Genomic DNA, 24905 nt, shown 5'->3' with positions numbered 1-24905 from the left:
TGCGCCGATCATCTGACCTACACTATTCCATTTACATCCATATGTCTATCCAATGACCACTTAAATGCCCTTAAAGTTGGCGAGTCTACTACTGTTGCAGGCAGGGCGTTCCACGCCCCTACTACTCTCTGCGTAAAGAAACTACCTCTGACATCTGTCCTATATCTTTCACCCCTCAACTTAAAGCTATGTCCCCTCGTGTTTGCCATCCTCATCCGAGGAAAAAGACTCTCACTATCCACCCTATCTAACCCTCTGATTATCTTGTATGTCTCTATTAAGTCACCTCTCCTCCTCCTTCTCTCTAACGAAAACAACCCCAAGTCCCTCAGCCTTTCCTCGTAAGACCTTCCTTCCATACCAGGCAACATCCTAGTAAATCTCCTCTGCACCCTTTCCAAAGCTTCGACATCCTTCCTATAATGCGGTGACCAGAACTGCACGCAATACTCCAGGTGCGGCCTCACCAGAGTTTTGTACAGCTGCATCATGACCCCGTGGCTCTGAAACTCGATCCCCCTACTAATAAAGGCTAACACACCATATGCCTTCTTAACAGCCCTATTAACCTGGGTAGCAACTTTCAGGGATTTATGTACCTGGATACCAAGATCTCTCTGCTCATCTACACTACCAAGAATCTTCCCATTAGCCCAGTACTCTGCATTGCTGTTACTCCTTCCAAAGTGAATCACCTCACACTTCTCCGCATTAAACTCCATTTGCCATCTCTCAGCCCAGCTCTGCAGCCTATCTATGTCCCTCTGTACCCTACAACACCCTTCGACACTATCCACAACTCCACCGACCTTCGTGTCATCCGCAAATTTACTAACCCACCCTTCTACACCCTCATCCAGGTCGTTTATAAAAATGACAAACAGCAGTGGCCCCAAAACAGAACCTTGCGGTACACCACTAGTAACTAAACTCCAGGATGAACATTTGCCATCAACCACCACCCTCTGTCTTCTTTCAGCTAGCCAATTTCTGATCCAAAGCTCTAAATCACCTTCAACCCCATACTTGCGTATTTTCTGCAATAGCCTACCGTGGGGAACCTTATCAAACGCCTTACTGAAATCCATATACACCACATCCACGGCTTTACCCTCATCCACCTGTTTGGTCACCTTCTCGAAAAACTCAATAAGGTTTGTGAGGCACGACCTACCTTTCACAAAACCGTGCTGACTATCGCAAATGAACTTATTCTTTTCAAGATGATTATAAATCCTGTCTCTTATAACCTTTTCCAACATTTTACCCACAACCGAAGTAAGGCTCACAGGTCTATAATTACCAGGGCTGTCTCTACTCCCCTTCTTGAACAAGGGGACAACATTTGCTATCCTCCAGTCCTCCGGCACTACTCCTGTCGACAATGACGACTTAAAGATCAACAACAACGGCTCTGCAATCTCCTCCCTGGCTTCCCAGAGAATCCTAGGATAAATCCCATCTGGCCCAGGGGACTTATCTATTTTCACTCTTTCCAAAATTGCTAACACCTCCTCCTTTCCTAATTGCTTGCTGTACCTGCAAACTAACTTTCTGCGTTCCTTTTATGAGCACACCCAAATCTCTCTCAACATCAACATTTACAAGTTTCGCACCTTTCAAAAAATATTCTGCTTTTCTATTCTTATGACCAAAGTGAAATAGCTTCACACTTCTTACATTATACTCCATCTTGTTGTCCACTCATTTAACCTGTCTCACTCTTGGCAGCCTCTCTGTATCCTTCCCACAGCTTACCTTTCCACCTAGCTTTGTATCGTCAGAAAACTTAGATACATTACTTTCTGCCTGTTCCTCTAAGTCATTAATATAGATTGTAAATAGCTGAGGCCCCAGCACTGATCCTTGTGGCACTCCACTAGTCACAGCCTGCCAACTTGAAAATGCCCCGGTTCCCGTCTGTTAACCAAGACTCTATCCAGTCAGCTGCCTCTCTTGTGATGAGGTCACTTATTAGGGAGGATAACTGAAATGTTTTTACTTAACTCATTACCGAACTACCTTTAGATTTTAATTTACTGAAAAATTCACAATCCTTTAGTGTTACATCCCTTGTATTTAATTTAACTTTATTCCCATAGATTTGATTAATTGAACACTGTAAATTATCAAATTAGCCTTAGTTATGTGCTATTTAATTGAGCTAGTAATATAATTTTATTTAAATCAACTTTAAAGTATTAGAATGAAAATTCAAAGCTTACCAGTGTACTCTCACCATGTGACTTCTTGTCCCGTGATGTCACTTCACAGTGTGTCCCCACCCTTTGCTGCTGTTCCTCTCTCCTGCTGTGCTTTGATGTTCTGCCGCTGTCAGTGTTTCCCTTGCTGTATTTAAAAGCTCTGCTCTCCCACTGTGCTTTTTTGCTGTACGGGTGGTTCACACGCCATTTTTCAAGGTTCCCCTCACCTGCTGTGCTTTGCTGCTCATTGTGAGCTTCAAGAACAATATCTAATTTTCTTAGGCACTCAGCAACCCTCAGATATGAAAACTGTGTTCAGTAACTTCGGACTTTAACTATGTCCTCACTTTAAAACATTTAATTTTGTACCTACCCCAGGTTTTCTATCTCTCATTTTCACTGAAATCATATTTTCTTAGCTAATTTCATACCCGATGTTTCTTATCTTAATGCTCTGTCCATTACTTGACTCAGATGATCTTTTACATTGTTCCATGCACAGTTCTTTGGGTTTGTTCCCTCTGTTTTTATACATATGTATACATCCTCAAACCTCTTTTAATTATATTAGTATGCTTGTTTGCCTGTGCTAAAGATGGATCTGGACCTGAAATGTTAACTTATCTGTTCTCTCCACAGATGCTAATAGATCTGTATTTTTCTCTCATTTTCTGTTTTGTTTCAGGTTTCTAGTATCTGCTGTATTTTGATTTTTGCTTTAAACTAGATTCATCCTGACTACTGACATCGCACAAAATGTAATGCAGATCTCTCCCTTGTTTGTTACCAAGCGTACTATATACCCTTTCATCTTACTACAAATCTATAATTCCATTCCTCAAAGCAAAGTACAATACATGTTATGTTTTTGTAGTCTGGATTATGTGAGAAAAATACAAAGAATCTTTCACATGTTACAGTTAGATAATGAATGCATGTTTAACATTTTAATTTGAAACTTCACTTAGTTTGCATGTGAAAGCTCGAGGATAGTTGTACGAATCTCTGCTACAGTTTAACCCCATCAATTGATTTATGAAAGTTGAAAATTATAATCCAGTTGAAAAGCACTTGCAATTTATCATACTTTCTCAAATGTTTCCAGTCGTGTGATTATGAGGGCAGGAAGACTTTGACTACTCACCAGCTATAATTGGTTACATGCTGGTATTGCAAGCCTTCTGGGTGTATCATGCCATAACGTGGTTGCCCGTCTGGTTTCGAACTGGATGTGTCTTCAAAAACAGTGAAAGCATATTGCAAATATCTGAATCTATCAAGTCTGCTATAGTCTGTAAACCACGTTTCAAATTGTACAGCTATTGAGATTACATATAAGCAAGAATCTGCATTTCAACTGTGTTTACTGATATTGATCTGCCCTAAACTCCTGACAGACAGACCTACTGTCAGGACTGGACTTCTGACTGACATTTGAGGTGTTTACAGATTTTATTTGAGGGGAAATGTCAGTGTTTATCTGTAGTGTTGATAATTGGAGTCCATTGGAGGCTGGTATTCGATGCTGTACATTAGACTGAAGCAATCACCTGGAGCTCTGCCCCAATCCCTGGCTTTGTCCCACTCCATTTTGGGTGCTGTAAAAATGTGATGCTTTTAGAAGCTCAGCCAAAATTCAGTCTAACCTTCAGAAGGCAGGCAGGCTTTTATTCATTAACATCCCTGTAAACAGCCCGCTTGATTAGCGCCCCATCCACAAACATTCACTCCCTCCACCACTAACACACAGTGGCAGCAGTGTGTACCATCTATAAGATACACTGCAGCAACACACCAAGGCTCCTTAGACAGCAGCTTCCAAACCCACGACCTCTAGCACCTAGAAGAACAAGGGCAGCAAATGCATGGGAGCACCACCACCTCCAAGTTCCCCTCCAAGCCACACACCATCCTGACTTGAAACTATATTGCCGTTGCTTCACTGTCGCTGGGTCAAAATCCTGGAACTCCCTTCCTAACAGCACTGTAGGTGTACCTACCTCACAAGGACTGCAGTGGTTCAAGAAGGCCGCCACCACCTTCTTAAGGGCAATTGGGGATGAGCAATAAATGCTGGCCTAGCCAGTGAGACCCACATCCCATGAGTAAATTTAAAAAATCAATGCAAACAGTCTTTTTAAATATGATTTGGAGATGTAGTAACTAAATATTTTACACCTTAAGTAATGACATTGAGATCTCATTTAGGTCAAGCACATGAAGCAACAGCAAAGGAAACTCACCTAAGAAATGAACTTCGAAAGCAGAAAATCAATACTGCAGAAATCTCTACTGTAAGTTGACTTCTATATTAATTTTTGATGTGTGGACATGCCCAGTGCTGATGCTGAAGTGGTTTGGTAACTCCTATGAACAACAAAGGAAGGTCTGACACCCAGACAGAGCTGATTGAAATATGGGGTTGTATTGGCAGTTTTAAAGGCTACAAGCAAAATCCAAAACTTGAAAATATTTTATCTAGCCAAACTTTATTTTTCCCTTTTTTTTTTTGAACTACACCAAATCCAACCTACAGTAATATGGTTAGGAACTACCAAAATCAGTTTTAGCTCATTTCCATCAATTAAATTCGCAGATATTTTTTCAATTGTGAAATGGTTTAAAAAAAAACAATTTTCCTTCCAAATGTGAGGGGTGTAAACCCCAAAATTTCCCATTGATGTCTTATGAAAGATGGTCCAGAGATGTGTCTATATCCCATCAATTACCTCTGCTCCCACACTGGCTGCACATGCTGTTTTCTTATCATGGATGCAATGTGCGCACATCTCAGGACCTGATTTTCAGCAGGAAAAGAAACAACAGTTATGTAACTTAGATTTTTTTTAAAATACAAATGTCATTCATCATTTAGCTATTCCTGTGAAAACTACCATATTTGCTGGACCATAAGATACACTTTTTTCCTGGAAAAAATCGCCTAAATTCATTGTGCGTCTGACGGTCAGTTGGTTACACCCAAATATTTTCTTCTTAAATCTTGATGTGTCTTATGGTCTGGCAAATACGGTATGTTCTTAATGCTGACGCAAACGTCTGTCCTTTATTGCTAGTTCAGTATGTAGCAAGAATGGCAGAGGCACTAATGGTTACCACTTTGATACTCCCCTAAAGTCTGGGTTTATTGGTGAAAGACTGATTCAGGCGACACATCAGAGTATTCATCATGAAAAGCAAGATTGCAACTATTGTTCTCTGCAGAGTTTTCAACAATTTTTGTTATCCCACCTTTGTAGTGGTAGAAGTCACAACATTAAACATGTGGTCTTCTAATTTGAGGGGTTGGGGGAATCTATCTTGCAGATGGGAGAGTCTGATTATGAGCCCCATGAAACGGATGTCCATGATTTATGCAAACAGTTGTCATTTTGCTTCACTGTACCTTTTATAAAACCTTTGTTTTCCTGTGTTTTATCAATGTTTCTAATAATTAACTGATTTTCTCGAAATATGCTAGTTTTTTTGGTCCAACTTAGTGACCCTGCTTTACGTTTTAAATCAGCAATAAAAAACTAATTTTAATGGTCCTTTTATATAGTAGTTTCTGGATAGATTGTGTGTATATGATTTTTATTTCTGAGGAAGGCATGTGGTGCTCACATGACCTTTGAGTCTCATTTGCTGCAGCTGATTGATTATATAAACTTGAATTGCTACCATTTGTTTTAAGCTCGCATTTTAGACTGGGCAATGGACTTTAGTGCAGTTCTTCTTCTTTGGCCTCCTTATCTCGCGAGACAATGGGTAAGCGCCTGGAGGAGGTCAGTGGTGTGTGGAGCAGTGCCTGGAGTGGCTATAAAGGCCAATTCTAGAGTGACCGGCTCTTCCGCAGGTGCTGCAGAAAAATTTGTTTGTCGGGGCTGTTACACCTTTGGCTCTCCCCTTGCGCTTTTGTCTTTTTTCCTGCCAACTGCTAAGTCTCTTGGACTTGCCGCACTTTAGCCCCGCCTTTATGGCTGCCCGCCAGCTCTGGCGATCGCTGGCAACTGACTCCCAGGACTTGTGATCAATGTCACACGACTTCATGTCACGTTTGCAGACGTCTTTAAAGCGGAGCAATGGACGGCCGATGAGTCTGATACCAGTGGCGAGCTCGCTGTACAATGTGTCTTTGTGGATCCTGCCATCTTCCATGTGGCTCACATGGCCAAGCCATCTCAAGCACCGCTGACTCAGTAGTGTGTATAAGCTGGGGATGTTGGCCGCCTCGAGGACATCTGTGTTGGAGATACGGTCCTGCCACCTGATGCCAAGTATTCTCCGGAGGCAGCGAAGATGGAATGAATTGAGATGTCGCTCTTGGCTGACATACGTTGTCCAGGCCTCACTGCCATAGAGCAAGGTACTGAGGACACAGGCTTGATACACTCAGACTTTTGTGTTCTGTGTCAGTGCGCCATTTTCCCACACTCTCTTGGCCAGTCTGGACATAGCAGTGGAAGCCTTTCCCATGCGCTTGTTGATTTCTGTATTGAGAGACAGGTTACTGGTGATAGTTGAGCCTAGGTAGATGAACTCTTGAACCACTTCCAGAGCGTGGTCGCCAATATTGATTGGATGGAGTATTTCTGAATTCCTGTCCCATGATGTTAGTTTTGTTGAGGCTGATGGTTAGGCCAAATTCGTTGCAGGCAGCCGCAAACCTGTCGATGAGACTCTGCAGACACTCTTCAGTGTGAGATGTTAATGCAGTATCGTCAGCAAAGAGGAGTTCCCTGATGAGGACTTTCCGTACTTTGGACTTCGCTCTTAGACAGGCAAGGTTGAACAACCTGCCACTTGATCTTGTGTGGAGGTAAATTCCTTCTTCTGAAGACTTGAACGCATGTCAGAGCAGCAGGGAGAAGAAAATTCCAAACAGTGTGGGTGCGAGAACACAGCCCTGTTTCACGCCACTCAGGATAGGAAAGGGGTCTGATGAGGTGCCGCTATGTTGAATTGTGCCTTTCATGTTGTCATGGAATGAGGTGATGATACTTAGTAGCTTTGGTCGACATCCAATCTTTCCTAGTAGTCTGAAGAGACCACGTCTGCTGACGAGGTCAAAGGCTTTGGTGAGATCAATGAAAGCAATGTAGAGGGGCAGCTGTTGTTTGCGGCATTTCTCCTGTAGCTGGTGAAGGGAGAACAGCATGTCAATGGTTGATATCTCTGCACGAAAGCCACGCTGTGCCTCGGGGTAGACGCGCTCGGCCAGCTTCTGGAGCCTGATTAAAGCGACTCGAGCAAAGATATTTGCCACTATGCTGAGCAGGGAGATTCCACGGTAGTTGTTGCAGTCAGCGCGGTCACCTTTGTTTTTATAGAGGGTGATGATATTGGCATCGCACATGTCCTGAGGTACTGCTCCCTCGTCCCAGCACAGGCAAAGCAGTTCAAGTAGTGCTGAGAGTATAGCAGGCTTGGCACTCTTGATTATTTCAGGGGTAATGCTGTCCTTCCCAGGGGCTTTTCCGAAGGGTAGAGAATCAATGGCATCACTGAGTTCCAATTTTGTTGGCTTTATGTCCAGCTCATCCATGACTGGTAGAGGCTGGGCTGCATTGAGGGCAGTTTCAGTGACAACATTCTCCCTGGAGTACAGTTCTAGGTAGTGCTCAACCCAGCGGTCCATTTGCTTGCGTTGGTCAGTGATTGTGTCCCCTGACTTAAATTTGAGGGGGGCGATCTTCTTGATGGTTGGCCCAAAAGCTCTCTTAATGCCATCATAACATTCCTCTGATGTTTCCGGTGTCTGAGGCCAGCTGAATATGACTGCATAGGTGTTGCCAGTAGTCATTTGCGCAGCGCCTGGCTGTTCTTTGTGCAGTGCTTCTGGCTACATTAAGTGCTATGGATGTTAACTTGCTGGGGGCTTTCTTGTAGTTCAACAGTGCAATGCGCTTAGTGGCGATGACAGGTTCCAGCTCTTCAATATGAGATTGAAACCAGTCTGCATTCCTCTTTGCACGTTTGCCGTAGGTTGTCAAAGCTTACTCATAAGATGGCGTCTCTGATGTGGGCCCACTTGGTCTCAACATCCCCTGTGGGAGTGTTTTGAAGGGCTGTTACAAGTGAATTTAGAAATTTTTGTAACAGCTGTGGATGAGAAATTCAGCTCGTGTTGATGCGCGGGTGGCCCTTCTGCTTGGAATGATGCAAGTTCTTTGGTCTGAGTCTAACTTTGCTGCACACCAGGGAGTGGTCAGTGTCGCAGTCCACACTGTGGAAGCTGCGTGTGATTTGAACACTGTTTAAGGAGGCTCGCCTTGTGACGACAAGGTCTAGCTGGTGCCAGCGACGCGATCTTGGGTGCCTCCATGAAACCTGGTGACAGGGTTTAGTGTGAAAGAACGAATTGGTGATGCAGAGGTTATGATAGGTACACAACTCAAGCAGTCTCTGTCCATTCTCATTCATCCTTCCAACGCCATAGCGCCCAAGGCAGGAGGGCCGTGAGTCATGGTCGGCCCCAACCCTGGCATTAAAGTCCCCCGGCAGGAACAGGTGTTCGGTGTTGGGGATGCTACTAATATTATGGAGTTCCTCGTAGAACTGGTCTTTAGCTTCAGGTGGGGAGCAGAGTGTTGGAGCATAGATGCTGAGTAGGTGTATTGGACCAGAGGTGGTGAGCAGTCGGATGGTCAGTATGCGTTCCGAGCCATTTGAGGGAGGCTCTATCATGCTGAGCAAGGAGTTTCTGATGGCGAAGCCCACTCCATGCTGTCTTGGTTCTTCAGGATCCCTGCCCTGCCAGAAGAAGGTGTAGTCTTGCTCTGCTCGAGATCCACTCGCAGCGAGGCATGTCTCCTGAAGTGCTGCAATGTCTACTGAGTTCGTTGTTAATGATGGCGGTCTTCCGAGAATCGTTGATTTGATTTCCGACAGGCCAGGACACATAGTTCTGACGTTCCAGCTTGCAAAGCGAATGGCTGGTACCACCTTTCCTTTTTCCATGTTATTTGGTGCGGTGTTGCAGTCCACTTTTCTGGCTCCAAGCACCCATTGAAGCAGGTGGACTGTGGCGGGACAGAACTTTATTGACCGGGGGCTGCCCGGTTTGAGGCGGGCGGTAGCTGTCCAATGAGGTGCGATGACCCCTCCCACCGACAAAGGCAACCCGTGGCGCCCAATCTCTACGCCAATTTAGCTGGACTTATAACCCGTAACTGCTGCCTTTCGTGTTGTTTCAGTCGCTGTGAGGCAACTATGGAGTGACCTATCCGTGGCGCATGCCTGGGCGAATTTATGGAGGTTGAGAGTTGCCCAAGCGTCAAAACCCCCCTCTCGGCCTTTCTGGTGGGGTCCAAAGGAGTGCAGAGCACGACGTTTGGCACCGGTATGGCTGCAGGAACTGCCGGAAGCATGCCAAAGGTGACACATGACCGCCTACGGGGTTCCGCTCCGGATTTTCTGTTATGGTTTACTCCCTTCGCCTTGGTCTCTCCCGAGACGCCCACAAGGCAGTGGGGTTGTTAGGGCCCCTACACAGGTGTAGAAGGATGCCGGGTGGAGGGAAGGGGGTGCGAGGGGGAGCCGGGAAGGGAGCTATAAGGGGGTAGGGGAGGTGGGTGCAGGGGGAAGATGGTGCGAGGGGTGGCTGGGAAGGAGTTGTGAGGGGGGAGGGAGGTGCGGGGGGGGGGTGGGTGAGCTGAGACAGTGGAGCTGGGAAGGGGGGGAAATGGGATGCAGGTAATAAGCCATTTCCTCAGTTCCCACCATCGACGCCTGGATAGCTCATCCGCGTCCTTTGGGAGGTGAGCGACATCCTCGGGCGCCGGTACCAGCATTGCCGACAGTGCGCTGCAGATGCTCTCCGAGCCATCTCCCGCGGGCGCTTTGAAGTTGCGGCCGAGGAGCTGGTTGTGGCTTTTTGCGTGTTCGGGGCTTCCCCTCTGTGATAGACTTATTTTCCTAGGGTCCCGCTGCTCCTTCTTCTCTGCGATGGGCTTACCACACGCCGTGGCCGCGGATACTCTGGACGGTGTAGACAGCAGGATCGGAGATCAAAGTATCACCAGCTGCACTTTGCAGTTTCATCCGGATTACATTCAATTTCATTGAGAAAACAGAGCCGGTATGGCTGGGGGAGGGCAGTGGGCCCAGGTAACATAAACTAGCTGTTAGCTTGTAGTTAGGGCTAAAATGAACTGATTAAAGAGCCAGGGAAGTTTAAACAGTTTAAGAGGGTAGATTGGGGGAGAAAACACTAAGAATGGGAGCAGATGGCCATAGATAGAGTTGAACAGCAAGGGAACTTCCTAGGGAGCTTACAGCCCAGGAGCCATCTTGCCTCAGTATGTTTTAGTAAATAGATTAATCAGCATAACATTCATTTAAACTGAGTCTGAACAGAAAGGGCACTTTGTCCACTAATGTAGGTCAGTAAAATATTGGGCTGGATTATGCAGTCAATGGTGAAGCAATTGTGTTTGCTGCTGACTTCAAAAGCTGCCCACAAAGATCTAGCGATCTCTGCGGCATGGTTTTTCCCTTTCCCAACTGCATTTAAATCTGGGGATGCTGGACTTTCCAGCACACTTTCACCACTACCAGCACACGCTCACCACTACCACCACAAGTAATGCTGTGAATGTTACCTTTTTTGTTCCAATATAGCTGCAAGGTATTGATGCTGTTCTGAAGCAGATGAAGATTGACAGAGACAGGGTATTCAAACAACCCAGAAGAACATGTTCTCTGCCTAATTATACTAGGAGCAGTGCTGACATTTTAGGAAAGGTATGGTTAATGTAAATGAGAACCTCACTGTCTACTATTCTTCACTAAATATAATTTTTGTACTCTTATTTCTCCCTGTGGTATTGAGGCAATGCCCACATCACCTGATCTAAAGCATTCAATTTCCATGTTAGTTTGAGCTATTTGGTACCAATACCGATGTCCTTGTGGAAATGTCATCAGGTCTAATTTATGCTACTTTTCTCCCTTCCCTCGGCTTCCTTCTTCTCCTCCTCCACGCCATGTCGTCTTCCCCCTTTGACAATCCAATTAAGACTGTTCTAATGGTACCTAAAGCTAGACCCAGTTATGTTTCGTGCCTTTCAAATTAAATAAACAACTGGCGTTGAAGTGCTTTACTTTCAGCATGTGAGGTTGAACTCAGGGTGAAAATCAGCATTCTATTTCAATCAAGAAGCGAAAGAAAATAATTTTGGGTACTCATTCTGTTCTGCTGTTTGCTGTTCTGGCTATTCTTTCTTGTACTTTCATGCTCTTGCATTCTCAACAAAGTTATCATTTTTTAAGATATTGCCTTTTTAATATTGTGTTTTCCTTCATTAGTCATTGACTTATTTGTGCCAGTTTATTGTGATGGAGAAAATTCCTCAACCCAAAACTGATGTTTGTTGAAATTACAGATTGCTCACTTGGCAATGATAGAGGATGATGAGGTGGCTAAGGTTATCTCTTGGCATATGGCTAGCGATATGGACTGTGTAGTTACTCTAACTACTGATGCTGCTCGACGTATCTTTGATGAAACTCAAGGGCGCCAACAAGTACTACCACTTGATTCCATATATAGAAAAAATCTTCCGGACAGTAACAGGTATAAAATTAATTATTGGAATTTCTGTCCCTGAATAATCTTCACTAACTTAATGAAAAGACATTCACTAGAAACTGCTGTAAAATGCACCCAAACTAAAAATAGGACCAGTGTTTAATTCAGAAACAGTTTGGTCACTAACTGGTCTTCAGAATAAACACTATGGTTGATTTAGCTATCAGTTTTCAGGTTGGCTTTTAATTTTGGCATTGGGATTTAATGCTACTACTTAAAATCCAAGTACTGACACTTGGGGTTATAGCAATACTATCTTTGTCCACATGAAAGTTATTTTTATTTGGATTTGGCTTACAATCTCTTCCTTGCAGAACCAATCATAGGTTATAATATAAGGAGCTTGAAATATAACTGCAGCCTGAATATTGTACCAAGGTTAATCAATATAAAAGTTTAAAATCTTGTTCAGTTGTCTGCAAAGCTTGCGGGGGGAAGTGAAACTACTTTTGAGGAAACAGAACATGGCTTGTTCCATTATGTGATAAAGGGTAGCTATTCAGAGTGGCAGAAGGTGGAAAGTCAAGTCCCACAGATCAGCGCTAGATCCACTATTAACAATTTATATTAACAAATTCGTCTTTGGAATCAAAGCACAATTTCTAAATTTGCAGTTGATACCAACTTTTTTATATTTGTTCTTGGGAATTGAGCATTTCTGGCAAGGCCAGCATTTATTGCCCATTGCTAATTGCCCTGGAGAAGATGGTGAGCCATTGCCTACAACCACTGCAGTCCATGTGGTGTGGGTACACCTACGGTGCTGCTAGGGAGGGAGTTCCAGATTTTGACCCAGGGGCAGTGAAGGAACAGAGGTATCGTTCCAAGACCAGGGGGACTTGCAGGTGGTGGTGTTCCATGCGTCTACTGCCCTTGTCCTTCTAGGTGGTAGAGATTGCAGGTTTGGAAGGTGCTGTTGAAAAGGCTTGGCGAGTGAGTTGCTCCATTGCGTCTTGCAGATGGTACCTGCTGCTGCTGTGCGCTGGTGGTGGAGGGAGTGAATATTTAAGGTGGATGGGATGCTGATCAAGCGAGCTGCTTTATCTTTAAATGTTGTTGGAGCTGCACTCATCCAGGCAACTGGAGAGTATTCCGTCACACTGCTGGCTTGTACCTTGCAGATGGTGAACAAGCTTTGGGGAGTCAGGAGGTGCATTATTTGCCGCAGAATTCTCAGCCTCTGGCCTGCTCTAGTAGCCACAGTATTTTTGTGGCTGGTCCAGTTAGGTTTCTGGTCATGGGTGTGACATGTTCTGAGGTACAAACAAGGGTGACTTGATGTGCATATGCAGCCAGTCATGTGCCATCAAACCTCCCCGACCTCCCTGTCTTTGACATTGCAGTGACACCCATGTGGCATTCTGTGTGGGGACACCCACGTGGCACTTCTCTTTGCTGAGCGCCTGAGATCATTGACCCTCTTCCTGCACTGGACCTCGTCTCGTTGGATGACCCTGTGACAGCTTACGTCCTCTGCAATCTCTGTCCAGGCTTGCTTGGTCAGGCGGGAGGACCTTTTAGTGCTATCACTGGGGAAAAGGACCTCCTGCCATTCCCTTGCAGCCTCGAGGAGAGTGAGCAGGGTGGCATCACTAAACCGTGGGGCCACCCTTCAGACAGCCGCCAATGGCATGGGTTCCCAGGGGTGCTGTTTGAGGGCTGGTGTGGTGTTGCAGAGACTCCTGGCCTTTCTGCTCCAACACGACAGCAGCGATGATGCTTGCATGCAGGGCGTTGCCAATACTACCCCCGCCATGTGATTGAGGGGACGGCAGCAGCCCGCTTGGCGCCAGGAAAATAAAATCCAGCCCTTTAAGTTAAACTTGTGCTGATCTTTTGTTAGACCACACTTGGAGTACTGTTTACAGTTCTGCTCACCATATTATAAAAAGTACATAAAGGCACTCTAGAGGGTGCAACAAAGATTTACAAGGATGGTACCAGAAATGTGAGGTTATGCCTATCAGTGGGATGAACAGACTGGGTCTCTTTTGTCTTGAAAAGAGAAGGCTAAGGTGTGATTTTTTTTTAAATTATGAATATTTTTGAGAGAGTAGGCACAGAGATAGTGGGCTGAATTTTTGCACCCTGCTGAGGTTGGGAGCAGACTGGATGGGGCCCAGAAATTACGAGGCTGGCCATTGTGCCAGCTTACCGACATCGGCCATTTTGACCCATGCAAATTCAGGGCCTGGGAAGGCTTGTTAAGAGCCTTGTCGGCAGGTTTAAGAGGCCACCTTGTCGACAGTCATCTTGTTGAAGCGCCTTCACGGTTACTTACATACTGCAGCTGGGTGCTTCTGAAGCAACAAGGCCTCTGGCCCTCCAGCTTCAGGAGCCTGCTCACCGTCCTTAATTGGACAGGGAAACCATGATCATGCCAATTAAGGACCCGCCCATGTGAAAATGCCAACTTTAATCAGTTTCCCACCAGAGGCAGGTTCAGGACCCAAAAACAGTCCCGACTCCTGTTTTTCGCCTTCGTAGGGAAAATTCAGGCCAGTATTTCCACTTGTGGAGAATGGCAAAAATGGAGGCCATGAATATAAAATATTAACCAAGGAACTAAATGAGAATTCAAGGGAAGCTGTTTTACCCAGAGCAAGGTGTGAATGTGCAACTCACTACCATAGGGAGTGGTTGAGGCAAATAGTCTAGATACATTTAAGGGGTGGCTAAATAAGCATATGAGGGAGAAAGCTATAGAGGGTTATGGTGATAGTTAGGTAAGAAAAGACGGAAGGAAGCTCCAAGTGGAACATAGGGCGGCACAGTGGTGCAGTGGTTAGCACCGCAGCCTCACAGCTCCAGCGACCTGGGTTCAATTCTGGGTACTGCCTGTGTGGAGTTTGCAAGTTCTCCCTGTGTCTGCGTGGGTTTCCTCCGGGTGCTCCGGTTTCCTCCCACATGCCAAAGACTTGCTGGTTGATAGGTTAATTGGCCATTATAAATTGCCCCTAGTATAGGTAGGTGGTAAGGAAATATAGGGACAGGTGAGGATGTGGTAGGAATATGGAATTAGTGTAGGATTAGTATAAATGGGTGGTTGATGGTCGGCACAGACTCGGTGGGCCAAATGGCCTGTTTCAGTGCTGTATCTCTAAAACAAAAATAAAAACAAAACAAATGCCAGCATTGGCTGGTTGGGCTAAATGGCCTGTTTTTCTGCTGTATATTTTCTACGTAATTCTATGTGCATGTATTTTCTAATGTGGTTGACGATCAAAGCCAGTAATTCATACCTTTGGGGATATTAAAGGAGTTAAAACTGTCTGAATCTAAATCATTTAAAAAATCTCAAGGCAATTTAAGCCAGCATTAGCTCCTGCAGTGAGGAGAAATGCAGAAAGAAACACTACATGTATTAAAGTTGCTTTACATTATTTTTCAAAGATACCATTGTTGAATGTTTTACAAATTTGCTTATTAGATCTATTCAGAATGACTGTCTGTTTTGATTTGTAGGCCTTTACCTCACATGCGAAATGGAAAATGTCATTTCAAACCTGAGGGAAACCCTGTATTTGCCCGGGAACTACTTAATTTTTCTGAAAATGTGGAGCAATGTCGGACAGGTAAAGTGTAGATCTTAACTGTGTTTAAGGCTCAATCTGAGGTGACAATAATTGTTCACTTTATAAACTAATGTTCGTCATCCATTGTAACATTTTGTAGATTTTGTTTTTCTGAAAAATGGGTCACTTTCATTGAAGTATTTTCTACCAAGCTCCTTTCATATACTGCACAACCATGGGTAAGAGGATAGATAACCTATTACAGGCATTGGAATGTACTGTTCGGTAGACCCCTGCAAGGAAGTGCGTGACCTTTTATCACCTCATACGTTGCTATCCCTGTGAGTGGGAGCTTCATGTAGGGTCTTGCGAGCAAAAGTTTGTGTCCTGCTACATAGCATGCTAATACAAATTGGTGATAAGCTATATTTTATCAAAAATTGGCAAACAGTCTGAAAAATTGAGTTGACTGTTTTGGCCTTCGTTCAAGATGCTAGTGTTTTGTGATGGTATTACTTTTAAACAAGAAACTACTATTGTTAAAAATGGGCTAAATAATTTCCTTGAAGTCACTACCATGCAGGATATTGGTCAGGCTGTACTGAGACTTTATCATAGACGCAGGTTTACAAAATTGTTATAACATATTGCTGAATAATTAGTGGCCGTTCTTGGGAAAATCCAACATTGCAGTTAAACTTGTAAATTTGTCGATTGGATTTTGTGATGTGCATTTTCAGTTGTAAGTAGTTGTTTTGTGGGCAAGGGCATTCTCTTAGATTGAGAATTTTTCAGTAATAAAAACAAAGTGCTGGAAATACTCAGCAGATACGGCAGCATCTGTGGGGAGAGAAGCAGAGTTAACATTTCAGGTCAGTTCTGATGAAAGGTCACTCCACAGATGCTGCCAGACCTGCTGAGTATTTCCAGCACTTTCTGTTTCTATTTCAGATTTCCAGCATCTACAGTATTTTGCTTTTATTTGTTTTTCAGTGTTTGGAATGCTTCTTGGAGATACAATTATTCTGGATAACTTAAATGCTGCCAATCAGTATAGAAAAGAGGTATGTCCTTGTTTTCAATTATTCTCTGTATACGTAGTTAAGACATTACCTTTGCATGGCGTGTGAAACTTAGCTATGTATGTTTGTAATATTTTACAATATTTGGGAAGCTGTAAAATAAAAAGGTAATTGTTTTCCTTAAAAACTAATGAAGTTTGCTGGCAATGTTGACCTGCTTTTTTAAATAAGCTGTGACTCAGGAATTTGACCTAATTTCACTCAATTATAACTTTTTTTTAAGGTTGTGAAAATCACCCATTGCCCTACATTGCTGACGAGAGATGGGGACAGAATCCGAAGCAATGGAAAGTTCGGAGGTCTTCAAAACAAGGCACCGCAACTGGACAAACTTCGGGGATTGGTGTTTGGAGCTCCTCTACCAAAGGCTTATTATACACTGAATTTTCAGATTGGTATGTTTAATATTGAGGATAACATTTAATGCAGAACAAATAAATCAGGATTTAGACTGGAGTAATGTGTGGAAAATGTTAACCTTGAAAGTTATTTTGTATGTTTTTGGGGAGTGCACAGCACCGGCAAACTCCATCTGTTGTCCATCACTATTTGTCCTGTGAAGGTTTTGGTGGGCTTTCTTCTTGATCTGCTACAAGTCCTTGTGCTGATAGTGCTCCCAAAATATTGTTAGGTAGGAAATTGCAGGATTTTGACCCAGCAACCATACATGAGTGATATAAAAACAAGAAATGCTGGAATCACTCAGCAGGTCTGGCAGCATCTGTGAAAAGAGAAGCAGAGTTAACGTTTCGGGTCAGTGACCCGAAACGTTAACTCTGCTTCTCTTTTCACAGATGCTGCCAGACCTGCTGAGTGATTCCAGCATTTCTTGTTTTTATTTCAGATTTCCAGCATCCGCAGTATTTTGCTTTTATACATGAGTGATATATGTGCAAATCATGATTGTCTGTAGCTTGGAGCCTCCATAGTCTTTCTGCTCTCATTCTTCTTGGTGGGTAGATGACAGGGTTGGAAGATGCTGTTAAAGTAAGCTTGTTGAGTTTCTGCAGTGCATTCTGTAGATGGCACATTCTGCAGCCACAATGAGGGAGGTGGTGGATATTGAGTCCAGTGGCACAGTCCCCATTCAAATATTCCTTCACCATCTAGACTTGAGGCTTGTAGATGGTAGTGAGGCTTTGAGGAGTCGAATGATGAACCATCGATTCAAGAGTACCAAGCTTTTGATGGTCTGGTCAATGGTAAGAAAGAAAGTAAATCAATGGTTAGGCCTCAGCTGGTGTATTGTGTCCAGTTCGGGGCATCACACTTTAGGCAGGAGTCAAGGCCTTGATGTGGGTGCAGAGGAGATTTTCTAGAAGGATACCTGGGATGAGCAGCTTCTGTTATGTAGAGGGACTAGAGAAGCTGGGATTGCTCTCCTTTGAGCAAAGAGTTTTATCGGTAGATTTAATGGAGCAAATAAGGAGAAACAGTTTCCACTGACAAGAGTGTTGGTAACTACCAAAAGACACCGATTTAAGATAATTGGCAAGGAACCAGAGGGGAAACGAGAATTTTTTTATTAAGTTATGATCTGGATTGCATTGCCTGACAGGATGTTGGAAGCAGATTGAATAGTAACTTTCAAAAAGGAATTGAATATAACTTGAATAGGAAAAGGTTGCAGCAATATGGAGAAAGCTGAGGAGTGGGGCTAATTGGATAGTTCTTTCAGGGAGATGTCACAGGCGCAGTGGGCTGAATGGCCTCCTTCCGTACTGTATGATTCTGAAGTAAGACTTGCATTTATGTAGAGCTTTCACAGCTTCGTGAAGTCCCAAAACACTTTACAGCCAGTGAAGTACTTTAAACGTGTAGTCATTGTTCTAATATATGAAATGCAACAAACAAATTGCACGCAGCAAGAATCCATAAATAGTACCGTGATAATGACTAGTTTTAGTGATTTTTTTTTTTCAAGAGCCAAATATTCACTAGGACACTGGGGAGAACTCCCAGCTCTTCAAAATATTGCCATGAGATCTTTTATATCCACCTGAAAGGACCCCAATTTAACATATTCGAAAAACAGCACCTCCAACAGTGCAGAACACCCTCAGTACTGCATTGGCGTGCCAGCAGAGATTTTGTACTGAAGCTTCTGGAGTGGAACTTGAGCCCACAACCTTCTGACTCAGATGGGAGTGCTACCACTGAGTCATTGACACCTCAGTGGTGGCCTTCAGGGTATTAATGGTGGAGCATGTGAAGATGCTGGTGCTTTTGAAGGTCAGTGGCGGCAGGGAGGGATGGTTGGTAAGTGTTTGGGCCATGATAGTAATGAAACATAGAAAATAAGAGCAGGAGTAGGCCATTCTGCCCCATCGAGCCTGCTCTGCCATTCATTATGATCATGGCTGATCATCCAACTCAGTAGCCTGTTCCTGTTTTCGCCCCATATCCTTTGATGCCTTTAAACCCAAGAGCTATATCTAACTCCTTCTTGCCTCAACTGCTTTCTGTGGTAGTGAATTCCACAGGTTCACCACTCTCTGGGTGAAGAAATTTCTCTTCATCTCAGTCCTGAATGGTTTACCCTGTATCCTTAGACTATGACACCTGGTTCTGGACTCCCCCACCATTGGGAACATCCTTCCTGCAACTACCCTGTCAAGTCCTGTTAGAATTTTGTAGGTTTCTAGGAGATCCCCCCTCACTCTTCTGAACTCCAGCGAATATAATCCTAACCAACTCAACCTCTGGTAAACCTTTGCTGCACTCCCTCTTTAGCAAGAACATCCTCAGATAAGGAGACCAAAACTGCGCACAGTATTCCAGGTGTGGCCTCGCCAAGGCCCTGTATAATTGCAGCAAGACATCCCTGCTCCTGTACTCGAATCCTCTCCCTATGAAGGCCAACATACTATTTGCCTTTTTACTGTCTGTTGCAGCTGCATGCTTACCTTCAGCAACTGGTGTACCAGAACACCCAGGTTTCGCTGCATATTCCCCTCTCTCAGTTTATAGCCATTCAGATAATCTGTCTTCCTGTTTTTGCAACCAAAGTGGATAACCTCACATTTATCCACATTATAATGCATCTGCCGTGCATTTGCCCTCTCACTCAGCTTGTCTAAATCACCCTGAAGCTTCTCTGCATCCTCCTCACAACTCACCCTCCCACCCAGTTTTGTGTCATCTGCAGATTTGGAGATATTACATTTTGTTCCCTCATCTAAATATATATTGTGAATAGCTGCGGTCCTATGACCAAACCCTGTGGTACCCCTTTAAGTTACTGCCTGCCATTCGGAAAAAGACCCATTTATCCCTACTCTTTGTTTCCTGTCTGCCAGCCAATTTTCTATCCATCGCAATACAATACCCCCAATCGCATGCGCTTTAATTTTGCACGCTAATCTCTTATGTGGGACTTTGTCGAAAGCCTTCTGAAAGTCCAAATAAACCACATCCAGTGGCTCCCCCTCGTCAACTCTACAAGTTACATCCTCAAAGAATTCTAGTAGATTTGTCAAGCATGATTTCCCTTTCGTAAATCCATGCTGGCTCTGTCCAATTCTACCACTGTTCTCCAAGTGCTCTGCTATAAAATCGTTGATAATGGACTCTAGAATTTTCCCCACTACTGACGTCAGGCTGACTGGTCTATAGTTCCCTAATCTTTTTCTCTTCACATACCTATAGAAACTTTTGCAGTCATTTTTTATGTTTCCCACAAGCTTTCTCTCGTACTCTATTTTCCCCTTCTTAATCAATCCCTTGGTCCTCCGTTGCTGAGTTCTAAACTGCTCCCAATCCTCAGGTCTGTTGTTTTTTCTGGCAAATTTATCTGCCTCTTCCTTGGATCTAATGCTATCTCTAAGTTCCCTTGTAAGCCATGGTTTGGCTACCTTTCCCATTTCACTTTTGCGCCAGACAGGAATAAACAATTGTTGCAGTTCATCCATGTGCTCTTTGAATATTTGCCATTGCCTTTCCACCGTCACCCCTTTAAGTAATGTTTCCCAATCCATCATAGCCAATTCGCGCCTCATAACCTTCATAGTTTCCTTTACTAAGATTCAGGACCCTAGTCTCAGAATCAACTATATCACTCCATCTTGATGAAGAATTCTATCATATTGTGGTCGCTCATCCCCAAGGGGTCTCGACAACTGGATTGTCAATTATTCCTCTTATTACACAATACCCAGTCTAGGATGGCCTATTCTGTAGTTGATTCCTCAACGTATTGGTCCAGAAACGGATCCCATATACACTCCAAGAATTCCTCCTCTACGTTATTGTTACTAATTTGATTTGCCCAATCTGTATGCAGATTAAGGTCACCCATAATTACAGATATTCCTTTATCGCATGCGTCTCTAATTTCCTGTTTAATGCCATTCCCAGCATTACCACTACAGTTTGGGGGTCTATATACAACCCCCACTAATGTGTTTTGCCCCTTAGTGTTTCTCAGCTCTACCCATACAGACTCTACATCGTCAGAGCTAATATCTTTCCTCAGTATTGCGTTAATTTCCTCTTTAACCAGCAATGCAACTCCACCGCCTTTTGCTTTTTGTTTGTCCTTCCCAAACACTGAATACCCCGGATGTTCATTTCCCATCCCTGGTCACCTTGCAGCCATGTCTCCATAATTCCGACTATATTATACCCGTTTACATCTATTTGCACGACTAATTCATCCACTTTATTGCAAATGCTCTGCGCATTAAGGCACAAAGCCTTAAGGCTTGTCTTTTTACCATTACTTGGTCCTTTCCTGCTATTTTTCACTGTGGCCCTGTTTGATTCTGGCCCTTGATTTCTCTGCCTATCACTTTTTTTCCCCTTACTGTCTTTTGTTCTTGTCTTTGATTCCCCTCTCCTCTGACTCCTTGCAAAGGTTCCCATCCCCCTGCCATTTTAGTTGAAACCTTCCCCAACCACTCTAGCAAATACTGCCCCTAGGACATCAGTCCCGGTCCTGCCCAGGTAGAACCCGTCCAATTTGTACTGGTCCCACCTCCCCCAGAACAGGTCCCAATATCCCAGGAATCTAAAACCCTCCCTCTCACACCATCTCTTCAGCCACGTATTCTCTGATATATCCTGCTATTTCTGCTATGACTAGCACGTGGCACTGGTAGTATTCCTGAGATCACTACTTTTGAGGTCCTACTTTTCAACTTGCTTCCTAACTCCCTATATTCTGCTTTTAGGACCTCATCATTTTTTTTTACCTACGTCGTTTGTACCAGCTGGAGACACTTCCTGCACACATGCTGGTCGTGGGCACTGGAATTGTTCCCGGCTTCCCACATAGAGCACGAGGAGCACACCACGACTAATGGTCGTTGCCTCACACAACAACAACTTGTGTTTGTATGGGGTCTTTAATGTAACAAACCATCCCAAGGAGCATTATAAAGCAAAATGTGACATTGAGCCACGTAAGAAGATATAAGAAGACCAAAAGCTTGGTCAACGAGGTAGTTTTTAAGGAGTGTCATAAAGGGGTGTCTCAAAGAAAGCGAGGCAGAGGTGTGTAGGGAGGGATTTCCAGAGTTTAGGGCCCAGGCACTGCCACCAGTTGTGGAACGAGTAAAATCGGGATGCTCAGAAATCGAGAACTAGAGAGGCACTGATATCTTGGAGGGTGTGGGACTGGAGGAGATTACAGAGATAGGGAGGGGCGAGACCCTGAAGATATTTGAAAATAAGGATGAGAATTTTAAAACCAAGATGTTGTTTGGCCAAGAGCCAGTGTAAGTCAGTGAGCACAGGGCTAATAAGTGAACGGGAGGTGATGCAAGTTAAGACATGGGCAACAGTGTTGTGGGTAATGTCAGGTTTACGGAGGGTAGAATGTGGGAGACCTGCTAGGAAGGAGGGTGTTGGAATTGTCGAGTCCAGAGCTAACAAAGGCATGAATGTGGGTTTCAGCAGTAAATGAGCTGAGAAAGGGATGAAGTCAGGTGATGTTACAGAGGTGGAAATAGGTGGTCTTTGTGATGGCGTGAATGTGGTTGGATGCCCCTCTCGGGGTCAGAGACGGGGAATTCTGAAGTGAGTAACTGGCCTCCTGACTCCCCAAAGTCTGTCACCATCTCCATGGCACAAGTCAGGACTGTGATATAATACTCTCCACTTGTCTGGATGAGGGCAACTCCAATAACACTCGAAGCTCAATACTATCCAGGACAAAGCAGTCTGATTGATCAGCACACCATCCGTCATCCTAAACATTCACTCCCTCCACCACCGATGCACAGTGGTGGCACTGTGTACCATATACAAGATGCAATACAAAGCTCCTTCCACAGCATCTTCCAAACCCGCGAACTCTTCCACTGAGAAGGACAAGGGCAGCAGACACATGGGAACACCAGTATCTGCAAGTTCTCTTCCAAGCCACACACCATCCTGGATTGGAACCATATCGCCGTTCCATCACTGTCTCGGGATCAAAATCCTGGAACTCCCTCCCTAACAGCACTGTGGGTGTACCCGCACCAGATGGACTGCAGTGGTTCAAGAAGGCCTCTCACCAAAAGGCAACTTTCCAGCGACACCCACATTCCATGAAAGAATTTTTTTTAAAAATAAGACCAAGTTTGCGAGCAGGTTGTTTTGGTTTCAGACTGTTGCCAGGGAGAGAGGTGGCATTAGTAGCTAAGGGAACAGAATTTGTAGCAGGGACTGAAAACAATAGCTTCAGGCTTCCCAATATTTAATTGGAGGAAATTTATGCTTATCCAGTACTGGATGTCAGTGAAGCAATCTGATAATTTAACAACAGTTGAGTCAAGAGAGGTGGTGTTGAGGTAGAGCTTGATGTCGTAAGCGTACATGTAAAAAAAAAATGCTTGCTTTCAGATTGTCACCAAGCGGTAGGTAGCATTTAGATGAGAAGTAGGAGGGGGCCAAGGATAGACCCTTGGGGGAACCAGAGATAACTGTGGGAGTGGGAAGAGAAGCCATTGAAAGTGATACTCTGGCTACAGTTAGATAGCTGAGAATGGAACCAGGTGAGAGTAATCGCCAGCTGGATGACAGTGGATGTGCATTGGAGGAGGATGGTATGGCCAACCGTGTCAAAGATTGCAAATGAGGTGAGAAGGGTGAAGAGAAAAAGTTTACCTTTGTCACACACTTGGCACATATGTTTTCTGCCACTTGGCAGCCCAACCCTGAATATTGCCCAGGTCCTACAGTAGGCTGGGCTAGGCAACTTCGTGATTAATTGAGTTGTGAAAGGGCTTAAACCATGGAGAAATGTTTACAAATAGCACCACTCCTATCCTTAAGATGGAGGGAAGGCCATTGTTGAAGCAGCTGAGGATGGTTGAATGAAGAATGCTTCCCTGATTAACACCAGCAATATCCTGGACATCGATGCTTCATCCTCTGACAACAACCATCTCTCTTTATTCCAGATATCACTTCAGCCATTCAGTAGTTTTTCCCTCAACACTCCCCAGTCACCTCAGTTTTGCTGGGGTTTCTTGGTGTCATATTTGGTCAAATGCTGCTTTGCTGTGACAGGATCTGCAGCCAGATTAAAAACCCTGCTAAAGGATGCACTGTGATTGATGAAGAGTTTAGGAGGATAATAGAAGAGATTAGTGAAAAGCGTGCAATCTGTAAAATATCAGAGGACACCATCACGTCCTATTGTCAGTCTTCTATTAACACGTGACTTTAAAGAGGCAGTTGCCATGGATTTAAAGGTGTGGGACAAAGACAAGAATATTTTCATTCTACATTTTATAGAGATAGCAACCAGATTTAGTCTTTCGACAATAAATAGCAGGGATAAAAAGGCTATTCTGGACAAAATTACGGAGAAATGGATAGGGACTGGACTTGGGGTACCAGCTAAGTTTCTGACTGGTAATGGAGGGGAGTTTGCCAATGACTTAGGGGAGGTGGTGGCGTAGTGGTATTGTCACTGGACTAGTAACCCAGAGACCCAGGGTATTGCTCTGGGGACATGGGTTCAAATCCCATCACAACAGAAGGTGGAATTTGAATTCAATTAATAAATCTGGAATAAAAAAGCTAGTCTATTGATGGCCATGAAACCATTGTCGATTGTTGTAAAAACCTATCTGATTCACTAATGTCCTTTAGGGAAGGAAATCTGCTGTCCTTACCTGGTCTGGCTTACATGTGACTCCAGACATGCCCTCTGAAATGGCCTAGCAAGCCACTCAGTTGTATCTAACCGCTAGCACTGTGGGTGTACCTACCCCACATGGACTGTAGTGGTTCAAGAAGGCAGCTCATCACCACCTTCTCAAGGGCAATTAGGGATGGGCAATAAATGCTGGCCTGGCCAGTGATGCCCACATCCCATGAATGAATTTTTAAAAAACTTTCAGAAACGTGTGAAAACATGAACATTATGGTTATGAATACTGCAGCTGAAAGTCCTTTCAGCAATGGGCTCTGTGAAAGGAATCACATAGTGGTTGATGCAATGCTGCATAAAATCTTAGCTGACCAACCAAGCTGCAAGTTGACAACTGCCCTGACATGGGCGGTTCAGGCGAAGAATTCG

At 44.2% G+C, this 24905-nt stretch overlaps 1 protein-coding gene across 1 annotated transcript in view; it reads left to right on the top strand.

Annotated features, from left to right (window-relative positions):
• Window positions 1–24905, top strand: part of smchd1 (structural maintenance of chromosomes flexible hinge domain containing 1) — a 268185-nt gene that overhangs the window by 228920 nt on the left and 14360 nt on the right. Inside the window, exons 40-45 of the mRNA XM_068031705.1 lie at window positions 4413–4498; window positions 10824–10946; window positions 11588–11778; window positions 15259–15368; window positions 16302–16372; window positions 16614–16785. Of these exons, the coding sequence (XP_067887806.1) occupies window positions 4413–4498; window positions 10824–10946; window positions 11588–11778; window positions 15259–15368; window positions 16302–16372; window positions 16614–16785 (753 nt within the window). The remainder of the gene's footprint in view (window positions 1–4412; window positions 4499–10823; window positions 10947–11587; window positions 11779–15258; window positions 15369–16301; window positions 16373–16613; window positions 16786–24905) is intronic.

Source organism: Heterodontus francisci, chromosome 5 (assembly GCF_036365525.1).
Source record: "Heterodontus francisci isolate sHetFra1 chromosome 5, sHetFra1.hap1, whole genome shotgun sequence".
Classification (NCBI taxonomy): Eukaryota; Metazoa; Chordata; class Chondrichthyes; order Heterodontiformes; family Heterodontidae; genus Heterodontus; species Heterodontus francisci.
The sequence above is the reverse complement of the archived record's forward strand: the minus strand, read 5'-3'. Positions and strand labels throughout refer to the sequence as shown.